The sequence below is a fragment of the Helicoverpa armigera genome, chromosome 20 (assembly GCF_030705265.1).
Source record: "Helicoverpa armigera isolate CAAS_96S chromosome 20, ASM3070526v1, whole genome shotgun sequence".
In the NCBI taxonomy this organism is placed as follows: domain Eukaryota; kingdom Metazoa; phylum Arthropoda; class Insecta; order Lepidoptera; family Noctuidae; genus Helicoverpa; species Helicoverpa armigera.
Window position 1 is genome coordinate 8,812,211 of NC_087139.1, and position 25,589 is coordinate 8,837,799.

General features: G+C 35.2%; 1 protein-coding gene across 1 annotated transcript; it reads right to left on the reverse strand.

Annotated features, from left to right (window-relative positions):
* Positions 1-14,381: 14,381 nt before the first annotated feature.
* LOC110378810 (dynein regulatory complex protein 11) lies at positions 14,382-19,108 on the reverse strand. The gene is made up of 11 exons (XM_064039870.1): positions 18,797-19,108; positions 18,422-18,645; positions 18,066-18,279; positions 17,544-17,769; positions 17,122-17,320; positions 16,782-16,995; positions 16,401-16,704; positions 16,028-16,303; positions 15,631-15,855; positions 15,246-15,373; positions 14,382-14,500 (listed from the first exon to the last, which is right to left on the reverse strand). Exons 1-11 carry the CDS (start codon positions 19,106-19,108, stop codon positions 14,393-14,395), a joined length of 2,430 nt encoding a protein of 809 aa, XP_063895940.1. The 3' UTR covers positions 14,382-14,392.
* Between the last annotated feature and the right edge of the window lie 6,481 nt (positions 19,109-25,589).

A 25,589-nucleotide genomic window follows, 5' to 3' on the forward strand; every position in this document is an offset into this window, starting at 1 on the left:
AAGGCACAGCTTAAAGAAGTTGAAGAGTTATGCAGTAGCTTACTCTAAAAGATAGCATATACCTATAACATGTCAAACGGTCAAGACATACATAGTTTTTGCTATTATTTTGTTAGTATTGAATGCAAGATCCTCTTATTCTTTATTTCTTAACATTATTATGTTCGCTCTAGTTATAAAATAATGGAGAATCAATTGTGTCTTGCGTTAAATAGCCTTCACATTTATAGGCTATATAATAAATGTCCTTCTTTGGTCAAAATCTTAGTACAGAATATGATTTCCTTAGCAGTAATATTCAAGCGTCACATTCGTCAATCGGCAATAGATTCAGCCACGTGAAAATGGTTCCAATCCTTTCATTAGTACGATACAGAACTGTTAGAATTCTAACTTAGATTGAAACAGCTGGATAAGTCATTTTGAATTCTAGTGGTCAGTGGTGGTCATCTGGGTACTTATAACTTTTTGTCCCAGGCGTTCCTAGGCTTACGATTAGACTGAAAGCCCAACACGGTTAAGAAAGGCTAGGCAGATCTCTTTTTGTAACTTTTTACCTGACTGCCGAGAAAGGTTATGGCTTTTTTGTAACTGTATTTTTAATCTGGGCCAATTAAAACTATGTTATCTTTTTTTAAATTTTAAAAGGGTTTTGAAATACCTAAATAAAAAATAATGTTTTATAAAAAATATTTTATTCAAAAAATGCAGTGTTAACTTCAACATAATCCCTATTAAAGACACCTTTTAATAACATTCTATAAAAGTAATTCTCAGAAAGCACCTCGAAAAGTTCATTAATAACACAAAAAACTCATCATTTCACACCGTAGCAATATAGGTCATGCCCAGAATTTTCTCGAAAAATCTGTACGACCCAAATCTCGCCAATCCTGCTTCACACGTTCTAAGAAATCTTCTCACAAAGCACTAGAACCGAGATCTTACAAAGGGACATGCAGATTAGTGAGCACTGAAAATGTTCGAGAGGACCGTCAGAATCGCTGTAACTGTTCGCCGATCCCCTCGAAACACATATGCTTATTTCTCAATTCACAAAAACTCAATTTATTGATATTTTTTCATCTGCGCACATGACGTGGTCCAAAATTAAATGCTAGAAGGTAGCAATTAGGTAGCAACTCTGGGTGAAAAAAACTCAATGGGTACTTTTAAGCCATTTCTTCACACTGGAAAAAGTGACAGCCTGATATCAGAATTGCTGTCACCTTTAGATGCTGATTATCTTCAAAACGACGAGAATAGCAATTGTAATAATGGTAGCAATTCGGTAGTTACTCTATATGTATTTCTCTCAATATGTATTTCGGGGTAAGTGAGAATAATGACAGCGATTCTGACGGTCACCCATAAGAGATGTTACTTGCAAAACGTGTGGCTCTTGTTCATTGCTAGCTAGAGGCGATTTTACAATAGCAAATGACACAAAGACTAGACGTAGGTGCGTTTAGAATATGATTGAATTTGTGGAAACATAACGGAGGGGAAATCTATTGGAATGTTTCTAAGTGGTCAATGTTTCTTGAAGAAGGAGATTTTGGGAACTATTACCGTGGCTTAGTTACTTTAAGTACTGAAAAATACCGTAAGTATTTTTAGAATATGACCAGTGTATTGTTCTGAGAGTTAAGTGTTCTGTAGAAAGTTTTTCTATGTTGAATATTTTGACAGAATACATAGCTCAACTTCAGTGTAGGCCTATTAAAAAAAACCTATTTAAATGTGGGTGCTGCAAAACTGTCCTATTAAACACACCTGTCACACTAAACCATAACAAAGGACAATCATTTTAAATCCACCATCAAATTCACTAATCTAGTCCACCCTAAAGCTATAAACATACACACATACACACATACAAAAACAATATTAAAACAATACCAACCGTTTTATTTCAAAGAACAAACGTGCAGTCATTAACGAAACGTATATACGGAACCCACCAAGAATTCTCATTACGTGGTCACCCTACCGTCAGAGTGGGGTGACCACGTTTTGTAACCTTTGGGACACTGCAAAGGGTTGGGGATAAGTGAAATTAAACGGCTAACAGCATTTAGAAAAACAAATTGAGGGTTTAGCTTGGACATCAAAAAGTAAACGTGAAGATTTGATCTTGTCTGTTTGTTTTTAGTTATCAAATCACTTTATTTACTAGTAAGAATAAAGAAGACAAAAATAAAGTAAAACTGATAAAACATTCTAGAGGATTCAGTTCCTGAAATTACCATCACAATATTTATGTATGTCTGACCAAGTATGACATGACCATTCCAGACATAAACATTAGTTAAAAATTATTATTATAATCATTTATTTCTTGTTTGATGCCTTTGGCATAACAAAACCAAATTGCCTGATAGCCTCAATTTATTTTCCCATCAAAAAGATCTATCTACAAGTAATTCCCAATACACCTAACCTAACGCAAATATAAATATAGGTACCCTACAAAACAAAACTAACAACAAATTAATCAAATACTTACAAGAACATTGTAAAGCTATTAGAACGAACAGACATATACTTAAGTGTGAATATAACAATATTAATGGACAAGTCCAAGTAAATGTTGTTGCGAAGTTCGAGCAATGTTCGCTCGAAACTATACGAAGTGAGATATCAAACGTAATGCATGATAGTGTCTTAATAAGTTTGGGTATGGATGTCTGTTACATAGTAGTAACAATGTAGTTACAATACATTTGAATCGACCATTTTTGATTAATGTCATCAGAAACTGTTTAGACCGTTTCAAGACGGCTTAAAGAACCTTTTTTGGTATACAATTTTTACAGACTCTTTATTTTTATAACAATCATCTTTGCAAATCTATTGTTTGACTTATGAGTAAGTCCATCCACAGACAGGCTGCTTACAATACCTCTTTATCGACTTAATTCTTTATTTAGCAGCCATCGGCGCTTGATAAGGTCATTTTATTCAATTAGATCAACTCAAGAACTAATAACGAACATTAAATAATAACGTTTCCTCTTGAGATGATGATCGGCCAGCCATTATAACTAACGTCTTTTCAATCAGTTGCATACGTCCTCGACATTATATTTCTATCTATTACAGCACGGTGTAACAAAACCCCCGATTGAAGCGAAACTAGTCCCATTTCATTATACTAGTTCGGTTTACAGGGCAATATGAATAAAACATGCGAAGGGTTAAGAGCAATTATTAACCAGTTGTTTACAGGGAGGGTCCAGCTAGGGTCCGTCAGTTGCTCTATACTCTATGGCAGCTATTTATAGCAAGGTTCTGTAATGGAAATTGTGTTTATGGTATTGATGTTGAAGGAACATATTGTTGTTAATTTTAGGGCTATGGGTTCATGGGGTCCAATTTACAGAGGGACATACGGTCCTTTGAGTAGACATGTGTTAGAGTGGAGTTTTTCGAACGAAGTGACTCAACACTGGGATGATTGGTAGTAAGATTAGACGGTAGAAGACTCCGATAAACACTTCAATTATTCAATTTATAAAGAAAAAAAACTTTTAAGTACATATTTTTCTTCTTCTTCTTTTAAGAGCCCAGCTCTTGTTGGTGCAGCTCCTTCCATTTACGCCTATCTAGCGCCAACTCCTGAACTTCCTTATACGTCTCAACATTTTTATTATTTATACAAACTAGGTTCAATAAAATATATATTTTTAGACCCCAATTTCATCCATTATTGTAAAAGGCAGAAATAGACACCTTATTACAAAACCCAAAGTTTCAATAAACAACATTTAAAACTTACTTTGTCCTACATATTCCTCTGAATTGGCATAAAAAGAAAAGAAATACAGAAATTCCCACAACAGTCGCGTTACAAACAAAACTATATACCAAGACCCGAGTAAGCATATAAGAAAATTAAATGGCGAAGTTTGTAACGTCCAAGGAAAGTTGAGCAGCATATTCCTCGTTTGCGACCGCAGTATAATCCATTAACAACTTTCTTGGTACAACGCCCCTAATTTATTATTATAATTTGTTTCATTTGCACTCTGATCATTGTTGGTTTTGCACGTTCTGGTTTTTATGCAATACTGTTGAAAAAAAAGTGCGTTTATCATAATGTATGTCACAGGAAAACCAAAATCACGGAACATAAATGAGTATCTGCTATTTTCGACGTCAACTTATGGACCCCAAATGAGAGTAAGATCTAAAGTTACCAGGGAAGTCTTCACAGCCCATATAGTTTTCAAACCAATGTCACTATTTATGCAGACTTTTTCAAAGTATGTGTGGTGGCTTCCAGTCTTCAGCTTCTTCTTCAAGATGCAGCAAAGTGCCAGTGTCTTACAAGGAACAAATAGCTATCTGACCCCTTCAACTCAGTCAAGAGAACAGCTCTATACCCGTAGCTAAAACTGGTTATCAGACTTTCTGTTGATGGTTTTCACAAAACACATTTCTTGTATGATTCCACTACAAGTAACACGCATAAAACATACTTTTCATCCATTTCTAACTGGACAAAGTTACATGCCCTTACTTCCCTTAATCATTGACATACAAACTTTGCATCCTCAACCCAATTCATCAATTTACTAATTACAACACAAGACGTTTCATTTGAACAGCACCCAGGGGTAGGGGCCAAAAAGGGCTCTGAGACCCCTGAAGGGGCCCAAACTGCAAATACCCTGGCCTTATCACCTGCATCCAATATAGAGTACAGGCAAACTGGAGACTAAAAAGTCGGCCGCTATATAGTTAATCCGATGGGTGTAAATTTTTTTATTAGATCCTTAAGCTGCGTTCAAACCATACTGTCATTCGCCAAATGTGAGCAGACTCAATGTGAGCCCCAGTGTAAATATGAAAATAAACGGAATTTTTTGTTCCTAGTATGCAAACAATACGCAGTAGCTTACAATATGCCAAGCATATCGTAATAACGTATCGTCGGTTAGATATGAACGAAAAAATGAATATTTTTGGAAATACAATAAGCAGCGTAGCGTTCGCTCACCTTCGGCGGCTTACAGTCAGTTTGGTTTGAACACAGCTTTATACTGAGTTATGGTCTCAAACAAACTATCGGCCGACTATAAGTCTGCCGTATGCTGGTTTCATAAAGTGGCCCCCTTGCAACTTGTTATCCAATGTAATCCATTTCGCTGAGTTAATTCCAACAACATGGGTTGAATGATAATGCTTGCTATGAAGGGGAATTTTCGGGTTTATTACAAGTTACAACAAATATGGCGTTTGTTTTGTACTGATAACAAAACAGTTTGAAAGGTGTGCAAGATTTTTGATGATTCTTGTGTGAAAATCCACAAAGCCTTGTTGTTTTACGATGCTCACTATTTATTTATAAGTACATAATGTAGTTGTAATTATATAATTGAGAAAATATGTTATAATATTTCCTAAGGAAACAATATAATATTTATGTATGTAGGTACCAGTATAGATAAACCTCAAGATTAAGCGTCAAAAAACCTACTGCCTATTACCAAAAATGAAACATTACTTCCATATAGGAAACCAATTGTGTTGTTTGTTTTTAAGAAGTTTCCATCATCTGCCTAGCCTTTTCCCAACCATGGTGCGGGCGAGGCTCAGCCAGCCTAATCAGTACTGTGTTACTGATGGATATTGATTAAATTAAATTGCACTGAAACTCTTCTATTTGCTGTCATTCAAGGTTAGTGACGTCATAAAATACAATATTTATTTCATTTTAAATCCATTCAAAGTCACATCTGCTTTATTATCTTTATTCAATTTAGAAGACATTATAGATTTGCTTAAGTTTGCAGTACAAAATAGACAATAGAATTGATATTATAAAATCGTTTGGTTCATTTGATAAATCTTCAATGTTTTTGACAAGAAGATTTGTATCTTAATACTTGGAAAATTATTGTTTTTTCTCTTAATTACTTTTTGAAAGCTCTGCCTCGTCTATTTTGACAAATGTAAGAGAATCTTATTTTGTTAGTTTTATTTTGAGGAGTTAAAAAACCTATTCAAAATTATCCATCCTAAGACTTTACTCAATTGTTTTGATATCTTAAAAAACTTCAATATTATGAGGGTACGATAAACTGTTGGGTCCCATCTGTCATTGAACATCTTTAGCAGTCGTTACGGGTAGACAGAAGCCAAAAAGTCTGTCAACCAGTCGTACTAAGGAATCAGGTTGCCCGGGAAACTGGGTTGAGGAGATCAGATACGCAGTCGCTCATTACAAACTTCAAACTTCAAATATTTATTGCAATCATGAGTGTTACAAGGTGTTATAAAATGTAGAGGTACATACATGATACCCTGTTAGGGCGCAGCAATAGCTGCATCCAACTTAGGCAGATGACGACGAAATATTACATATGACAGCTCCCAAAACGCTCGTCCTTCACCACTTCCTATGTGTTTAGATCAAACAAACGTAATTACGAAACGAATACGCGAAAGATAAGATCTTCAGCCGTCAGAAAAAAAATCAACATTACCTATTATACCTAGGTAACCGTTCTCAAATATCGACCGATCAATTATTATGCATAACAAATCTTTGCATCAAAACAAGTAACGTTTAACACAAAACGTAAGAGATTTCTTTATTTACGACACTACGTCTCGACTTAGCGACAGCGCAGATTTATCGGCTCAACGCGAAATATTTCTCGCAAAACACACCATATAAATCATAGCACAGATGCTTCAAATGTTACGCTCCCTGTTTTTGGACAAATATATTGTTATTTTATTTATACTTATTTATACTTATGTTTATTTTTTGGCTGGTTTCTGGTATTAAATGGAAGATTAGTAAAGTGGAGAGTATTTATTAAAATGCTTTTACTAATTTTGGGAAATACATATATATAGTGAGTTCATTTAATTATTTTTTTGCAGTAGTAACAGCTTAAACATACTTAGCTTTTATGCCGGACCGGATAGGTTTTTTTTTAACTCTTATTTTTGGGTCTGTGTGTGAATAAAAGGTTTTTCTTTATTTCTTTCAAAGTAGGTACCTACTCTTGCATCAGATTTATAGGGTTAACTTCTGGGTTTCCAGATTTTTAAAATAATTCTCAATGCAGCAGCCAAAAGATGGGCTCTACATGGTTGTAATTTTTTAAATTTCTCATTTTGCCTAGCCTTTAAAATTCAAGTTATGAGTACCTATTCAATCTCACATTTTCATACTACCACAGAATACTGTAATACCAACACTTCCTTTATACCCCAAAACCATACCACTATTAAATCCAACACCACATCACTCATATACTCAATTTAACGCTACCCAAATCCCATAACGCCAAGAATGTTACCCCATGTTATGGGGGTAGCAAGGAGGTCAGAAAAATGAACCAAGTTGTGACGTCATTCTCATTTATCATCCAGCAGGGTAAATACACGGTGACTACGGGGAATTGAACTTGTATTTTTATGGGAATGAGTTTTTATGAGAGGTGCGGGGGTGATATTTATGGTTTGGAAAAGGAGCGGGATCTATCATGGGTGAGAGGTGTAAATAGTAGTCCTGTTTAGAAGATTGGGCTTCTTAAAAAGTATCCGCATACTATAAGCTTTAAGTCGGCCGACAGTTAGATAGGGCTTTACAAGTATGGAAACGAATGGTAGTACGCGTACAATAACGATCAGGAATTGGCCAGTATCATACCGACTAAATATTTCATTGAATTCACGATTTTCTTCAAAAACATATTTTTTCCAATCGAGTCAACTGCTAGACTGTGTAGTTGCTTGTACTTACTTTTAATTTTATCATAATTGTGATGAAAAACTTAGACAGAATTTGGTAACTTGAATTTTAAGCTAACAGCTTTCCTTACGAATAAGATATTGATTTACTCGCATACCTAAAAGATTATATAAAAATACAATAAAAACCTTTTTATCAATTTTAAAATCAAATTAATAATCCTCAGCTTCAGATATGCAAGAAACCTTATTTATTATAATTTATAATACAAATTCATAAAACACTGGATAAACTCAAACGAGATAATATAGAAAATCTGATGAGTAAACAAAGATATCTACTTACTAACTGAAATACTTACTTTACAAACAAAAATGAAAGAAGTTCGGTATTTTCAGTGGGTATGTGAGAAAACAATATAAAGTCTCAATTCTCTATCATCTAGGATAAGAATTCAATCGGCTTTACTTCTTTTACTTTTAGAAAATATTCAGAAAATCTCAATAATATTATGTATGGAAAAATATAAAATGTTTTCTTTGGAAACTTGCACGTTATTTTAACTTCGATATAGGTATTTTTGTGAGCTGAGAATTAAATAAGTATTAGAATATTTTGTTGATATAAATAGATTAAGACCGATTTTATTCGGAAATACCATTTTAATCTATAAAAAATATGTGTCAGTTTTGAGTAGATTTCGTTGTTTTTTTTAACGGTTTAATAAAACAGATACTTCATAATACAAAGTTACTTAACAGTGACTACCCAAAGTTAGCGTCATTAATCAATTTCATTAAACTAATAAAGTGCTTACAAGCTACGTACCAAAAAGAAAAAAAAACTCAAAAATTAAGGAAATAAAGACAATAACTTCAGTATCCTACAAACAAAACAAAATAAACAATACATCCTAACATACTCATATAATAATATTTTCCCACACAAAATTGTATCGTCTTAAATAAACATAATAAAATAAAGTGTTAACTGGCTAATCTCATCACTAGCTGTAGTGATGGGGTAGCGACAATCGATAAGTCGAGCTACGCTCCCGTCTTATGTGTGGTCCAAGTTATAAGATAGAAGCGTAATCAAATGATTTGCTTTTGATTCTAAATAGTACAGATTATATTCATTGAATTGAATAATTCATCGATCTAAGTATACCTATCCTATAAATAATAGGGGTTAAAGTATGAAATTGCCGATTTGTACTGAAAATCTAAATTGTAATTTTTTTTAATTTTTAACAAACTTATTTAATCAAAATAGTTGCCATTATTATCTATACATTGCGGCCATCTAATAAGAAGGTCATTTATGCCGTTACGATAGAACTCTGAGGATCTAGACTGCACAAACTGTGTGAAAGAATTTTGATTTGCCTCCTGGAAAGAAACTTCTTGTGACGCAGATAATTGTCCAAATCACAAAAAAAAATGGTCGTCCGTTAGAGCAAGGTCTGGCGAATATGGAGGAAGACGAATAGTTTCCAACTGCAGTTCCTGAAGAGTTAAAACGGTTTCTTTTGCTGTATGAGGCCTCGCGTTGTCATGGAGCAATAACGGTGAAGGTCGATTCATGAGTCGTGGCTGTTTTACTGCTAATTTTTTCAACATTATTCGTCTTCGGATGGGTATCTGGGTAGTTTGACTAGGATCGGCGTTCACCGTCTCTCTTAATTTCTCGTTAATCACCTGTTAGGCGGTCTTTTTCATGGCTCGTTCTTCAAGTCGAAGTTTCCACCACGAAAGTGTTTAATCCAAAATCGCACGGTGCGTTCATTAGCAGACACCTCTTCAAATGCAGCATTGATATTGCGGGCTGTTTCTGCCGTTTACTTCCGCGTCGGAATTCATATTCAAAAATTACTCAAATTTTCGCAGTGTCCATCTTTCTTGTTTAAGTTGAATAACAAAAACAATTGAACATCGATAATCAAATGTTTCACATTTTTTAAAAGAAGAACATCACAGAAACCACGTGAAAAAAGTTTCATTCGAAAACCTCAAACCATGAAGACTCTATGGCAATTCAAAAACCTACTAGAATAAAACGGCAATTTCATACTTTAACCCCTAATATTATAAACGAGAAAGTTTGTATGAATGGTAGGACGTTTATTTCCTTTATTGGGGTGCAAAAAGTAACCTACTTGGCACATAGGCGCGTTTATCTCGGGAAACACAAATCCGATTTGAAAAATGATTTCCGTGTTAAATAGTCCATTCTTTGAGGAAGGGTACATTATATTCGGGATGTAATTCTCAACAGACGTAGGTAAATCTGTAAAAAACTATGTAGAACATAATTTTACATTTGAAAATTATCAATTAAATTATATACAGGTAAATTAATTTACTTTTAAAATCTTAATACTTAAACCACACTCCAAGTACACACATAGTGATTCGCGGACTTAAGTTGAGGCGGCCGCGGCGACCGACGTAAGTCGCACGTAGACTTCCATAAGTCCGAATACAGGAAGACACATCGATACATGAGATCTTTATCTCGATTATTGAAACGATTTATTTGTAGGACAGATCGTTTTTTTCTGTTAAAATATTTTAACTTATAGTATAATGTGGGAAGGTACTTTATTTGCAAGAGTAACTTGAAATGGAAAAAAAGAAATAAATTGTTATGCGGGTAAAGGGATTTTTGTTTTGTTGATTCGTGGGGGTATTTCTGCACCTATTTAAATTAGTTTTCACATTATTGTTTTAGTAACATTTAAGCTACATACTATGTGAATCTAAATACAATAACATTAACCTTTCCCTGTGCGTAGAAGACGTAGCAATGTTGTAATAGCTAATTTTTGTAATGGCTTTTTTTTTAATTAGCCTATGCTGTCCCACTGCTGGGCAAAGGCCTCCCCCAAAGCCTTCCACTTTTCTTTATCCATCGCTGCTTGAGGCCAGTCCGAGAGGAAGCTGTCAATGGCTTATAAAGCGAAAAAATAATCATAACGAATATTTATGTTAATTAAAATAACATCGACACCACCGCAACACTATTGGCACTATCACTACAACTTAAGTGGGATATCGTAAAATTATTACTTTACACCTGCTTATGACAGGGATAAGCGTCGATATACAGCGGCCCACCACTACAGATTTCGGTACGTTAATACCAAATTATGGCGGAGTACGATACACTATAGGTCTAGGCTTTCTTTTTTCAGAATTATTTTTGTAGTTATTTTATTTATTTGAGTATTTTCAGTGTTAAAAGGATCGTTTACTTTATTAAAATGATGATGATGATGACTCCAGACCGATTTCGGTCACGGCGACTGCCTCAACTCCGTACAGATAATTGTCGCTGGTGTGCTCGCATATGACTACAGTAGCCAATCTTCTTTGAGAAGGTCCGCGCACATTGCGGACATGTGAGCACACCATTATCATAATTGTAACTGATTGCCGCGGGTGGTCGGGCTTTCAGTTCGTCGCGTCTAGAGTCAAGCTCTGACCGACGACGCTCCTCAAAGTCAGAAACTTTGTTTCTAACTAGAGCTCTCCAATCAGGCCGTTGGGCTGCTAGCCCTTCCCATTGCGAAGGCTCAATGTCACATTTTTTCATGTGACGTTTTTGCACATCTTTATATCGGAGGAACTGTCCGCCCTGCTTTCGCTTGCCCTCCTTTAGTTCGCAATAAAAGATGCGCTTAGCCACTCGCTCCTCCGCCATACGTGACACGTGACCGCACCATCTAAGCTGTCGCCGCATAAGGTAAGCCTCAATGCCACCGACATTGGCTCGTCGCAGCACTTCGGTGTTTCGCACACGATCAGACCATCGGATCTTAAGTATTTTACGTAGACATTTGAGGTGGAATTGGTCTAGTGTGCGGATATGCCGGCGGTACACAGTCCACGTTTCAGCAGAGTATAAGATGTTAGGCAATACTATTGCCATATATATTAAAATTATATATTTATTAAAATAATCTAAAATCATCAAGTAGACTTTTATAAGAAGTAAGTATCATCAGACTTTGACTGACTGAAACCTGCCATGTAATTTCTGGCGCACTCTGCATGCCAGGGCCACTGTAACTCTCCCAAACATCCCGCAGACCGCAATGTCCGTACCTTAAATCATCCTTGACCGAATGATCTAGCACTATGCATGATTTTGGAAGCAATTTAACTTAAACCACTAGTTTCCATATGCTTCTTATTCTGCATGAATTATTATAATTATCGCTATCGCTACCCCAATAAATCAAATACAAAAACAGTAAACAAACTACCGTAACAATTTTAAACCACAGGAGTTTCTCAGCAAAATCTTTGTTAATAAAAAGCAGGTAACGTTGTTTTTCTATTTGAGTCACAAAGGCGAACTCTTCAAAGGATAAAACAGGCACTATGTTGGAAGAAAAAGCGTGGAAATCTGTGTTAGCAAGTTGTTAGTGAGCCCTTTGTGAGAGCTGAGAATTTTTTTACTTAAACTGTTGTTTTATGTACCCTTTGATGCCTTCGATTTCAGCGCTTGCATGTTTGGCTTGGTGTTTATTTTGCTTGGTAATTTTATTCAGTTTATAATGATTCTCCGTGTGAGAGGAGGCCTGTGCCCAGCAGTGGGACGATAAACCGTGACGATTAAGTTTTCATCAACCTTGTTTAACACAGACCTCCCTGTAACCTGGTATCATCCTTACAAAATACATGCAAAAATGTGTTGTGGAGGTGACAGTGGCTGAATCGATTGACTTAAAATTCCTAGAGATAGGTGAAAATCCACCCGATACTTAGCTTGAACCATGCAGCTATTGAAAACACAATATCCTAGAGACCATTTAAACTACTAAAACGGGCCTTTCAAAATCGACGAACAATATTCCAGTTTCCATAATAGTATTCTAGGCACAAATTAACGAACAATCATACGGCCGGCTGGTTGGATGCGCAAATCTAAAATTCATGTGCGTAGTGATATGAACGTGAGTATTGTGAGGTTCACCAATTCGGGTATAACGAAGCTGCTGGTATTTTGGTTGAGGTTGCTGGGTTAGCAATTTAGAATGTTCTAGGATCATTAGATGTTCTTATAACTTAGCAATTTTGGGTTTAGGACATGGTAGTGACACCCGATTTTATAGATGAGAGTGGCTGCAACAAGATCTCAATGTCTATCGCGAATTCTCATCATCATCTAGTTTTCGTGTCAACGGTTCTATCCTGATATTCGCTCCACCGCTGACCATTTTCTTATTACCATATTCTTTGTGACAATAGAATTGATTCGATTTAGAAACTATTTTCAATTCAAGCCCATTGTCCTGCTAAAACAAACACACAACATATACCTACATCTATAGTGATGTCCAACGCACATAATTCATTCTTACATAGCCAGAGCCAAATAGAAGGCATGCAGTAACATTTCAAATGAATAAGCCGAACCGACATTGTAAAAAATTATCCTCTTCTCTTATAAATCAATCAGAAATATGAACATAAAACTAGCATCTAACTCAACCACGATAACGGACAAACAATCACGGACCGTTTAGGCTAGCCCGTGTTCAGATAAACAACGCGGGTTAACAGTAGGTGGGCGCATAGAATATTCATGCGTGCCAAACAGTGCTGGCTTTCTGGTAATTTGGTCGGCAAGTCTTGCAGGTATGAAGTTGGGGTGACGTGACGTGTAGTTTGGAAGTTTTGTGAAAAATATGAAAGGTTAGCTTATGCATCACAATGAAGATAAATGAAAGTGCACACGTATTTTTCCAGTAACAGACTGAATAAAAACTAACTTTCGGCCGACTGTTTAGTCGGTAGTGTGCATTTACGCTTAATGTTCCGAACTACTCAACCGACTTGAAATATTATTTAATTGTTGGGAAGCTAAACTATTCCCGAGTAACATAGGCTTATTTTGTATGGTTATTGAAGGAAGTTCTCCGGGATAAGGTCGAAACCATATAATACTGCTTAAACAGCTTTAAAATCTGCCAATTTCTAAGATAAATAATGGTTAATATTTTGATGTCACATTGTTTTATACAACCTAACAGTAAATTGCATAGTAACAACGAATCCTACAAATGGAGCCAAATCACAAAATATTCCCAACTTACGAGTACAAACAAGCCTTCAGTTTGGGCTACAAGATTTTTCAATCGGTACCTCTGCTTCTAATTTTCACTCCCTTCGAAAAAGCCCGTGTGAATTCACCAGGTGTTCAGCCAACATCCTCTTATCGTACCCCTTTTTACTTTGAAGATTTTCCTCGACAAAGTATTACGAGTTTGAAAGAGTGAATTCTACCTTTTTTTATTTTTCCCTTCCGAATATTTCGCTCTTACTTTAAATGTCGGAATGCTCTTTTGAGTTATAAGTTCGGGATTTTGAAGTATTTCTGTCTTAGTTGTTTTGGGTTTAAAGTGGTTTTGGATTTTGCAGTATTATGCAGTATATTGTTGTAATGGTATGGATATATTTTGTTGAAACTGAACTAAAAAGATTGATAGCAGTAACTTCAAAGGTTGAAAGAAAAAAAGTTTATTTAAACATCAGTTTTATTCCATATTTATAAAATACACGCTTATACTAGGTTCATTATACCTTCAATATATCTTTATCAATAAATATAAAACACACAATTTAACATACTGTAGATTCTTAAATAGTAGATCTTCTCAATAATTTAGCCTCCATTTTCAGCTTCAACCTGTGCATCCTCTAATCTCTGCATGACCTTCTGTCTTCTCTTCTCCATCGGCGTCTTATACCACCAGGACTCTGCAGCAGCTTCCTGCATTTATATCAAATAATACTTATTAAATGACATGTGGCCTTAAACTAGAACGCAAAGAGTATATAATATCTTAGATATTATGTTACCATAAAACCGTCGCCAACCAGTTTTGAGCAAGTGTGGTGGGCAATGAAAAGATATGGGACTGATGAATAACGGCTCTGGAGATGATGATGACAATGCAACTAAAGCCTCTCCATAAGTTTAAGAAAACATTGCAAAAAATTCTAATTGAGAAATGTTTCTACACGGTTGATGAGTTTTTAAACGACTAATTTAGATATCTATTTTGCCATCCAACGTGGCAATGCTGCCAGCCTCTTGGGTACACTCCCGGTGGGCAGCGATAAGGAGGAGTTTTTTGATGCAATTTTTTAAATATTTTTGTTTATAGTAAGTGTATATATTAGTTGTATGTTGTATCTATTTAGATATTTAATTCTAGTTTTAATTGTAAAAATTAATTATTTTAATTCTAGTACGTAGTCCAAACCATATTTGTACGTCTCACCATAGACAGAACATAGCGCACTATTTTAATTTTAAGATCTACATTTTATTTTTTACCTATGTTTTACAAATAATAAATGCTTTGACTTTGACTTTGCCTCTTAAATCCGTCATTAGCTATTTATTTTCCGCTGATTTACTCTTTCCTAACTGTCAATTCCTTTTCTAATATTCTACTTTAGTAATATACAGCTCAAGAAACAAACGATAGAAGAAAAGTGTTAGGACTTACATGTTCAGCATACACTGGTTCTCTAGAACTGAGCTGGACTGCCACTTCAGCTGCTGTTAGTACTCGCACCCTTAGCTGTAGACGCCTTTTCGTTGTAAGCACTGCATCTAGAGCTTCAAGAAGGGTACCTAAAGAAATAAACATTGTTTACTTCCATATACTTAATGTATCCGAAATAAAAATCTTCATAATAATGGCCATTTTTGTTGAAAATTGTAGGAGGCAGTTCCAAGTTATAGTTTGGCAAGAAACTCGTCGATTTTTTGGATTCAAAAGTAAATATAAAATCATTGATATAGGTACATAAACTCAAGATACCTATATGTAATACTTGAAAGATTTACTAGAATAATTATATTAGAAGAATAAATTATGCCGCACTAACCTAGAGTATAGGAGTCAGAAATCCTAGACAGACATGATATATCCAATCTTGGATTCAAAGCACCAGCTCTATGTAGCTTACTTCTCCACATCAGAGAAATACTTCCGTAATCAGCTCTTGGTACTTGAATAATCTTCTGATAGCATTGAAATAGAAGCTTCTGTTCTGCATCCCATGGAGCTCTTGAAGTGCCAATAAATATGACGCGATCTTCTGGGCAAATTCCTGAAAGACAAAAATACTAAGTGAGAAAAAATACAGAAAATGATTGTTATAAGTGGACTAAATTAAAACTATGACAACGTCATACATCACTTCTTTTTACTAACTTGTTGATTAGTAAAGATTAATAGTTTTTTAAATACCTAAGTTAACAGTGTTTATGAATCATACAGACCCTTGATAATTTTCACCAAATCCTTTTTCAGCCTTTTCGGATCAGTTTTGTCAGTTTTTGGGATCTTCTTCACAAAGGGTTTCTCAGCGTCATCCATCCATATGACTGATGGCTGTAGAAGCCTGGAGACCTTCATCACCAGATGTATTAACATGATCAGACCAGACTTTCCAGGGTACTTGCCCACTATATTTGCAGGTGTTAGGTCAAAGAGCATTGCTCCAACTTCGGTACATATGGAATGGACCAGCATCTTTTTACCGCATTTCGCTGGGCCTGTAAAACACAATAATCAATGTCATTAAAGTAATGATTATCGAAACCAAAACTACTTAAATGCAGCAGAGTACATAATGATAAGTGGCTATATTACCTGTGAGAAGAACCGATCTTACAAGAGGAGCATTATTTCTCACCAATTCAGAACCTAATGGCAAAATACAATATTCCTTCACCAATTGCCTGATATCACCTAAGCATGGTGTAGCTTCCATTCCACTCTCTCGATAATCAGATCCAACATAACATTTTTCACCAATATAATCATCGATTTTAACGAGAGGGTACGGTCTTATTATACCGTTGGAAACCAGCTCTTCAAATAAAGATTCTGTTGTTCTGTCAGGCGTTAAATCTTTTTCTTTCTTCTTTTTGCTTTTCTTGCCTCCACGACGTGCCTTGAAAAATGTGACAAATCAGAATTATGTATAGTACTACCTGCATTATTAATTGTTTATTGTATAAGGAGTTCTACCTTCTTTTGTTGCTTCTTAGATTTTTTCCCCTTCTGTGCCCTGTCCCTGTCATAAGCAGCTTGTAGTAACTCCAGTTCACTCCTCATCATTTCATCAACAATGTTTCTTATTTCTTGTTCTATTTTGACCATCTTCTCTCTTTCTATCATGTCTTTGTAGTATCTCTCATGTGGATTATCTGCGTCTTCTTTGAACTTCCAGATATCTTCATATCTGTGTAATTAAGGAATACATTACTATTTACATACTCAAACATAGTTATTATACTTAAGCTAAGCTGCTTAAGCTACTCAATATACGAGAGTTTATAATTCTTTGTTATCCAATAAAAGAACTTACTCTTCGTTAGCACCAGTCATATCTTTCAAAAAAGCGGAACTGATGCATTTATAAGTGTCAAAATCATCTGGATCCTCTTTACCGTTTTTACCATTCTCTTCACTCTTACCGTTCTTTTTATCCTTACTCTCTTTACTTCTTTTCGATTCTTTAGAAGATACTGGAGATGATTTGCTTATTTCACTGTCCATGCCAGTTCCTGAAAAAATCAGTGAAAGTTTGGTTTACAAAGCAGGCCTATATGAAAAATATTCTTTTACATTTTGGCACAAAAACGGTATCTCAAGTACAGTGTCACATTCTGGGATTAATGTAATCTAAATCCTACAGAAACTCACTTGCGTTCAATAATATTATTATAAAAATATCACTAACGCACTCTTGCCAATATAAATGTTTAGAAGAAATACATTTTTTATTACCAGTTCGGCTATACATCGCCCTGCTTCCACCACTTTCCTCAGAAGGCATTTCAGGGAACCTCCCAGTTCTATCATAGTACTCCCTGATCCATCTCCTAAGCTCATCTCCAATCTGTTCATTGATCTTCATTTCATGCTGTGCTCGAAGATCATCTTCTATTGAGACGAGAGCTGCTTGGTATTCTTGTTCCCTTTCCAATTGCAATTTTCTACGGATATCTTTGACCTGTTAAATGAACGGGTATTTTTACTCAACGTAGCCTAGCAAAGTCCATGATACTCCTATTATTATAGTACACCCTATCGAATGAACGGAAAATAGAGATTCACTATTATTATACAGCTTAGCAATTTACATGATACACCTATAGCACACAAAAAGTGACGTTCCCATCAGCAGCTCCGATTGCCTTCTTCCCCGATCTCCTGCAGGTTATGGGAGACTCACATTGCTTAGTTTATAACATTTTAAGGAATTAATTTTGACAAGACTCTTAGATCTAAAAGATACTAAATTCTTACTTCTTCAGCCTTCTTGATAGCTTCAGACTCCGAATATGGTGGCAATACCATACCAATCAATAGTTGTTCTTCCATTTTCCTTCGCTTGGTCATTCTTCGAGCAATGAATCCACGCCAAACCTTTTGTATCGCAGTTGCTGCAGCTGCTGACATCTCCCCTTTTTGGTCTCTGCCCTTTTCTTTGAGAAGACGAATTTCTTTCATGAACTGTCCCCTGTCAAGAATTAAAGTAATTAAATTTTTATTATTCATTCTTCTGTGGTTTGGTTACCCTTATTGACATTATCCATCATTATGTAGATTACTTCATTACATCTATAAAGATTAACTCTCTTAATCAAAATATCATTGCTTACCTCAATCTTCCCTGCCTAGCCCTTTCATGACTCTGTATTATAGTCACAGCCTGCTGTTCCGTTAGAACCAAAGGTTGTGGCTTCGGAGGTTCATAACCCAGCTTCCTCAAAGTGTCCAGGACGAACTGACGTCTGCTTTCAATCTCTTCTTCTCTCTCACGAATGAAGAATTGTGGGATGCATGGTTCCACTTGATTTGGTGTGACTTGAAGTTTTACGAGTGCCTGAAAGGGATTAAAGATAACAGTTCTTTAGCATTTGAAGTATTTGTTCTAAATTACTTTAGTATTTATCTATTCTAACATTAAGCAACTTTTTAGTAGTATTAGTATTTTAAAAGCGTTTCATTTTTCCTGTATTTAAAAAAAAACATACCTCATCATCATCAAAAGTAATATCCGTCAATCGCATCTCAACCAAATCATGTTTGATCTCGATCAACCTTCCCAAACAGGACTCCAACAGTCTTCTAACAATCATGCGCTTTTGTGGCTGCAGCAATTGGTCGTACACTGCATCCAGCCTACTTAGCAGTATTGTGTATCTTACTTTAAGTTCTAGTAAGACTGGTAGAAGAGTGTTCCTTTCAGCGGCCCCTGCTTCAAAAAGTGCTTCATCCGCTTGAGTGGCTTCGCCTATCAGTTCTGATGTTTCCACTAGTAGTTCGTTGTAGGTTTTGTTAGACATTTTTTAGTTTTTAATCCAGTGATTTATTTAAGTTTTGTTTTAAGTTATTTTTTTAAATATTTTACTGCAGTTACCTTTACTTTAATTCCAACACAACTTTTTTCATCACTTGCATCATTTTTACTTTCCTTAGCAACTACAACTATCCTTATACTTATTCACTGTATTTAACCACCCAAAACTCAATTTATTCTTAACACTAAAACACACACTAGCTATTTAACACATTCTTCCTCGTCTTGGGCCACTAAAGCTAAGCAAATAACCACATTTTCACTTCTAAAACCATATTTAAAAATTCTTCAAAAAAATATCGTCCTCACATTGTTGGTTGGAAAGCTTTATCGACGAAACTTGCGCCGCTAGGCACGGTATCAGTATCGTCACGGTTGAACTAACGTGTTTTTAGTAAAATTATCGTTCCGAACTTATTGATGCGTAACTCAATGTTTTCATGTATTATATTTTATGCCTTTTTTGAAGGGTCTTGGTGTATTGGTCTTGGTTTTTATGATAGTGATCCTATTGTGTTGAAAATATTTGAATTATATTTTATTAAAAATTATGTATTATGATATTTAACAATAAAGTTTTTGTTTTTATTTTGTGGTTCAAACAACAACGGTTATTATTTAATGTGTCACAAATTGTGTGAAATAAAATACTAACACATTATACAAACGACGATTTATACAAAATTCAAATTGTTTAAAGTAACGGTAAATGGTTTTTTATATGTATTGTAAATATGTAAAAATATTTAACTTGCAAAAAAAAGTAATGGTATAAAAGAAGCAATTTATCAAAAAAACACCTTAGGTACTTAACCATCCACCACTTGCCATAAACATCCCACCACATACCTCATAACACCAAATCGTCACGGAGAACAAAATGACTAGCGGATGTGCCATAATAGAAAATCACCTAAGAAAGTAGCGCGCCAAATTGCGAATGAGCGGGGGACGAGGAACGTTACTGTCTTCGCCCTTATACGCCTTCTTGGGACCCGATCATTTTTTATAATACAAGAATCGTTGACAGATGTCTCACAGAACCCGAATGCCTCGTTAGTTCACTAGTACCTGATCGTTTTGGTATTATTCGACCTACAAAAAGGCACCTGACCTACCTGAATTATCGCATCTCCTCCCATCTTTCCTTATCCGAGGTCTTACAGATGACATCTTTGCGAATTTGACCTAAAAGAAGGTGCCTGACCTACCTGCATTATGGCAACTCTCATGTTCCTTACTCTGTGACATCATCTAATTACAGCCACACACACAAACAACATTGTAGGGTAGTTAGACGTCTCAAGAGGCAGTTATCACGTCTGCGCGTGTAACAATTTGCTGCGGGTAAATTCTGCCACTTAAGCAAATCAGACTTGTTGGGGATACCCTAATCGTTGCGATGTTAGGGAAGTGAAAGGAGTGAGGAAGAGATATTTTTTTGAATGGAAAATCCTTCCTCATAGAAAAGCAGAAGTTTCATAGAAACGATCCAAATTAAGTCTACAATTTTTTTTTTCTATTTTTTGAGGTTAATGGCTGGTACGATCTAGACACACGGCAGTGTGTCCGCCAAGTTCGAGCAAAAAAGTGACACACCGGCCGTGGGTTATATTACACGAACCATTTCGGGCCAAATTCGAACACCCTATAACTCAAAATCTATTTTATTTACGCATATCAAATTTCAAGTATGTGTTGAGACCCCCTCACTTATCTAAAATACAAAATTTCATTAATATACCTATTGTAGGTCTTGAGATATTGACGTCAGAAAATCGCTATTTTTACTATACACTCACTGACTGACTGACTGACTGACTGACTGACTCACTCATCAAAAACCTAGACCACTTCCAATGGTCGTATTGACTTGAAATTTGGCATGGAGGTAGGTCTTTATGTCAAGGTAAAGGGAAAAATCTGAAAATGGTCAAGTGTGAGTCGGTTTTAAAATAATGAAGGTGTTTTATACCCCTAAGGAACTAAAACGAACTAAGTTTATCTATATTTATATAATATATCTTCGAATGGTCGTACCGATCTGAAATTCGTTACAAAGGTTTGTATTTAGTCAAAGTAAAGTAAAAATCTGAAAACGGCCAAGTGTGAGTCACTTTCGAAAATAACGAATGTGTAACTTTGATCCACAAACATAGTATATGATAACATGTCATGTCAGTCAGTTGGTAAATCTAGTTTATTTCTTTGTAAGAAGCGTGCATATTAAAAAATCTGAAAGATTAGTATAAATGAGTCATTTCCTTAACTAACTTAGTCATATGAAAAAAATAAAATAAACAACCTTACAAAAATAAATGAAATCCCACCCAAAACAAAAATGTGAAAGACTGCCAAGTTCGATAATATGGGAACGCTTCGCCTATAAAAGAAGTGAGATCTGAATAAGTACCAAGTTCCATACACATACCTCAGTTAAAAATAGTTACTTTTTAATGATGTTACTTGGCAAGTTTTAATAGAAAATTAAATACTTGATTCATTGCATTTAGTAGGTTTATAACAAGGTGTGTGAAAACTTGCCAAGTAGCATCATTAAAAAGTAACTATTTTTAACTGAGGTATGTGTATGGAACTTGGTACTTATTCAGATCTCACTTCTTTTATAGGCGAAGCGTTCCCATATTATCGAACTTGGCAGTCTTTCACATTTTTGTTTTGGGTGGGTTTATTTTACGCTTTATATAACATTGTACCATTACAAAAATCTGACAACTTCTGCGTAGTAATTGATCCCTACATTATTATTTACAGATGTTTTCAAAAATTTTGTTACGGAACCACACATTTTCATAACCTTTAGTATGATCGAGGAAGGTAACAAAATTAATAAAAATATAATAATTGTATATAAAAAAAAATATAATTTCATCTGTAAAAGTAAGGAATATGTGAACTATAAAGAAATACCATCAACAATCTGTATTTACAAATAGGTAAAATAACTTGCAACCTCTTATCACATCATAAAACCCATTCCCAAGTCTTAAAACAGCTAAATAATCGTAAATACACTTGAACTATACTGTAAACGAGTAACTAGCCCGTAGCTCATCAAATTCTAATAAGATTGAGGAACGCAGCGTAAATTATAGTATAAAAGTTGCGCCCGATGCTTCGTCTTAAGGTTGGTGTACAACGAAGATTTATTACTGCGCAAAATATGTGTGAAGGAAGTTTATTGTTTATGACGTTCTGGGGAAATAATAATGTTTTTGATTTCAAAATGGTAGGGATATTAGATTGAAAGTAGGTAATATTCCGTACTGTCCAAAAAAATGAAATAAAAGTTCGCGTAATTTTTTGATGGCAATAATCCATTTAATTTGTATCTGTTAGTCCAGTGTAAGAAATAGAACTGAAACAAATTAAAGTTTGGATAGCTGATAGAATTTATCAAGAAAGCTTTTAACTAGTGTGATAGTGTGCGCTCGTTCACAGGAAAAATTGGATAAGATAGATCGGCCTTTGTCTTCTTAATTTATTTTTCTCTCAAGTTTGAAAATTTGCTGTTTACAAATACATAAATATAATTAGCCAAACACTTTTTAATCATCCCTTTTTACCACAAAATTGTATATTACTTTGTATAAACTCATGGAAAAACCCTACTACAATATTAGCGTGTTACAATCTTACAATGTACACCCAGCTTTATATAAACCCATCATTACCTGTGTAGCCGGCCGATCAGTCGATATAAAGCAATTATGTTGTTCCTTGTTTTTTTTCACCTTGCAACACTTAAATTAGCCATGATTGGGCAACACTCGCGTATGTCCGTTAGGATTAAAGCATTATACCGCTTTATGTTCACTGTGTTGGTGAAATAAATGCGTTATTGGGTATTGTTTTGAGTAGAGAAGATTTTAATAGGTTTATTATTTTGTAACAGTGTAGGTATAATGTTAAGGTGTACATTTTTAATAATATTATTTTAATAATCTCATTGTGTCAAATAAAAAGTAGGCAGAAAATATAAATTTAAATACTGTAAAAGTTAATTACTATAAACAACGAAGTATTTGTTGTGATACACACAATTTATAATACAATTAAATTAATTAACCTATAAATAGTCTATGTTTACAATCTAAAAATAACTTATCTTTGACGCTATTTAATATTAACTTGATTGTGAAGGAATTTAAATGTCTAGAATTATTCAGCTAAAAAGCGAAGAGATATGAAAATAACCTACTTAATACCCTTTTAAGTTAACAACAAACGTTCAGGTACTTTAATAAAAACTAGGTATTTTGAAATTGCCTTGTTACATTTCACACAGGATATTATTATCTCAAGACGTGGGTGTGATTACTATTTTCAGCGTTTCTAAAATATGCATCATGACTAAGAAATTATTTCGGATCCCGAGACTAAGTAATATCTACATGGGGCGTCACCTGGTGCAATCGGTCAGTGGATGGGTGACCATCGAGACATAACGAAATACTTCTTGTTTCCAAAAGGTAACTTAAATTGATGAGGCGTCAGAGCAGCATATCTTCTTCCATATTTTTCCAGCATTCCAGTACAAGAGACATTCTTTCCACCCGTCTATTCCTATCACTTAAAACAAGTAATTTTCTGAGACATACCCAATCCAAAAATCCTTCCCAGTATCCTGATTAGTAAATCAGTCCAGTTATATTGAAATTTCTAACATACATGTAAAAAATGGGATCTTTAAATTGTTTATTAGAATTATATGTACAGTAGACTGCACATCAGTGGTAACTGTCATGAACCTTAACTCAATAGTAATAAGTACGATTTTCCTATAAAACTGTTACCACTGACCTGAAGTTGACTGTACATATTTACATGACGTAAATATAGACTTATTTATACATATCATCTTCATCCTCCGAGCCTTTTTCCCAAACTATGTTGGGGTCGGCTTCCAGTCTAACCGGATTCAGCTGAGTACCAGTGCTTTACAAGGAGCGACTGCCTATCTGACCTCCTCAACCCAGTTACCCGGGCAACCCGATACCCCTTAGTTAGACTGGTGTCAGACTTACTGGCTTCTGACTACCCGTAACGACTGCCAACGATGTTCAATGACAGCCGGGACCTACAGTTTAACGTGCCATCCGAAACACAGTCATTGGTGTATAAGATATACTTAGAAAGTACATACAAATTTAGAAAAGTTGCATTGGTACTTGCCTGACCTGGAATCGAACCCGCGCCCTCATACTCGAGAGGTTGGTTCTTTGCCCACTAGGCCACCACGACTTTATATACATACAACTTATTTATACATATATACAACTAAAAACAATTATAAAATGGCATCAAAAAACTCCTCATCGCTGCCCACCGGGAGTATACCCAAGAGGCTGGCAGCATTGCCACGTTCGATGGCAATGCTTAATTTTTGACCAAAATAAAAACCAGCCTTTGGGTCACTTGAAGTGTAAAAAATATCAAAAAATCACATTCCATCAAAAGCTTGAGAAACACGTCAGTGAACTATAAAATGTCGGAAGATGGACGCTCATAATAAAGTCATTATGTGAATAAATGCTAACGAGTATATTTACAAGGCGACTACGCACCGCCCATTAGGGTTAAACATTGTCTCGTGGATTACTTAGATCTGGATACGTGTTAGAAAGTTAGAACTTGAATATAGTGAGCAATTAATGTAATCATCATACTAAAATTACAAAACCAATCGTGATTGTCGTCAAACTTTTAAGTCGTTCGATACCTTATCGTTGTAACGTGCGCAAATACCATTCATTATTTATACTGATTTCATGAGTCTTGTTAATCAAACACAAAGACATTGGCTTATTAAGGCCCAAGTGCAGCGACAACATAAACATCTGTTTGCCATGACTTTAAACGTTCAATTTTTAACGAAAATAGTTATTTTGAGGAAAACGGACGTTTATAATGTCAGTGAAATTGAGCCTTAGTAATTGCAGTCTATTTAATTTTCTCTACTCCATAAACTTAAACCATTCTAAGCCGTATCCAATTCAAAGTAAACTAAAAAAAACACACCAAAAACAATAAAAACAACCTACAATTTACCCTCCCAATATTCAGACTTCCTATCCACATTAGCCGTATCCAAGCTCATCATCCACTATCAGATAGGTGGCGAGGGCGGCGCCTCTTTGTTTCAGTAACGAGCCCAACTTAATAGCTAGCCACGACTTTTTGCAGTCGCCCTGTAAGTTCCAACGGTCACAAAAACTCACATTAATGTTGTGCTTGTGTAAATATATAATCTAAGGTTGTGGTTAAAAGGTTAGATACATTCTACTAGCTTTAGTATGCGATTTTGCCATCGTTTAGTAGGAACATCTTCACGCACCTGGGGAAAAAGTAGCGTATATAGAAGCTTTCTCGATAAATGGGCTTTATAACTTGTATGCGATTTTGCCTGCGTTTAAAAGGAACTTCTTCGCGCACCTGGACAAAAA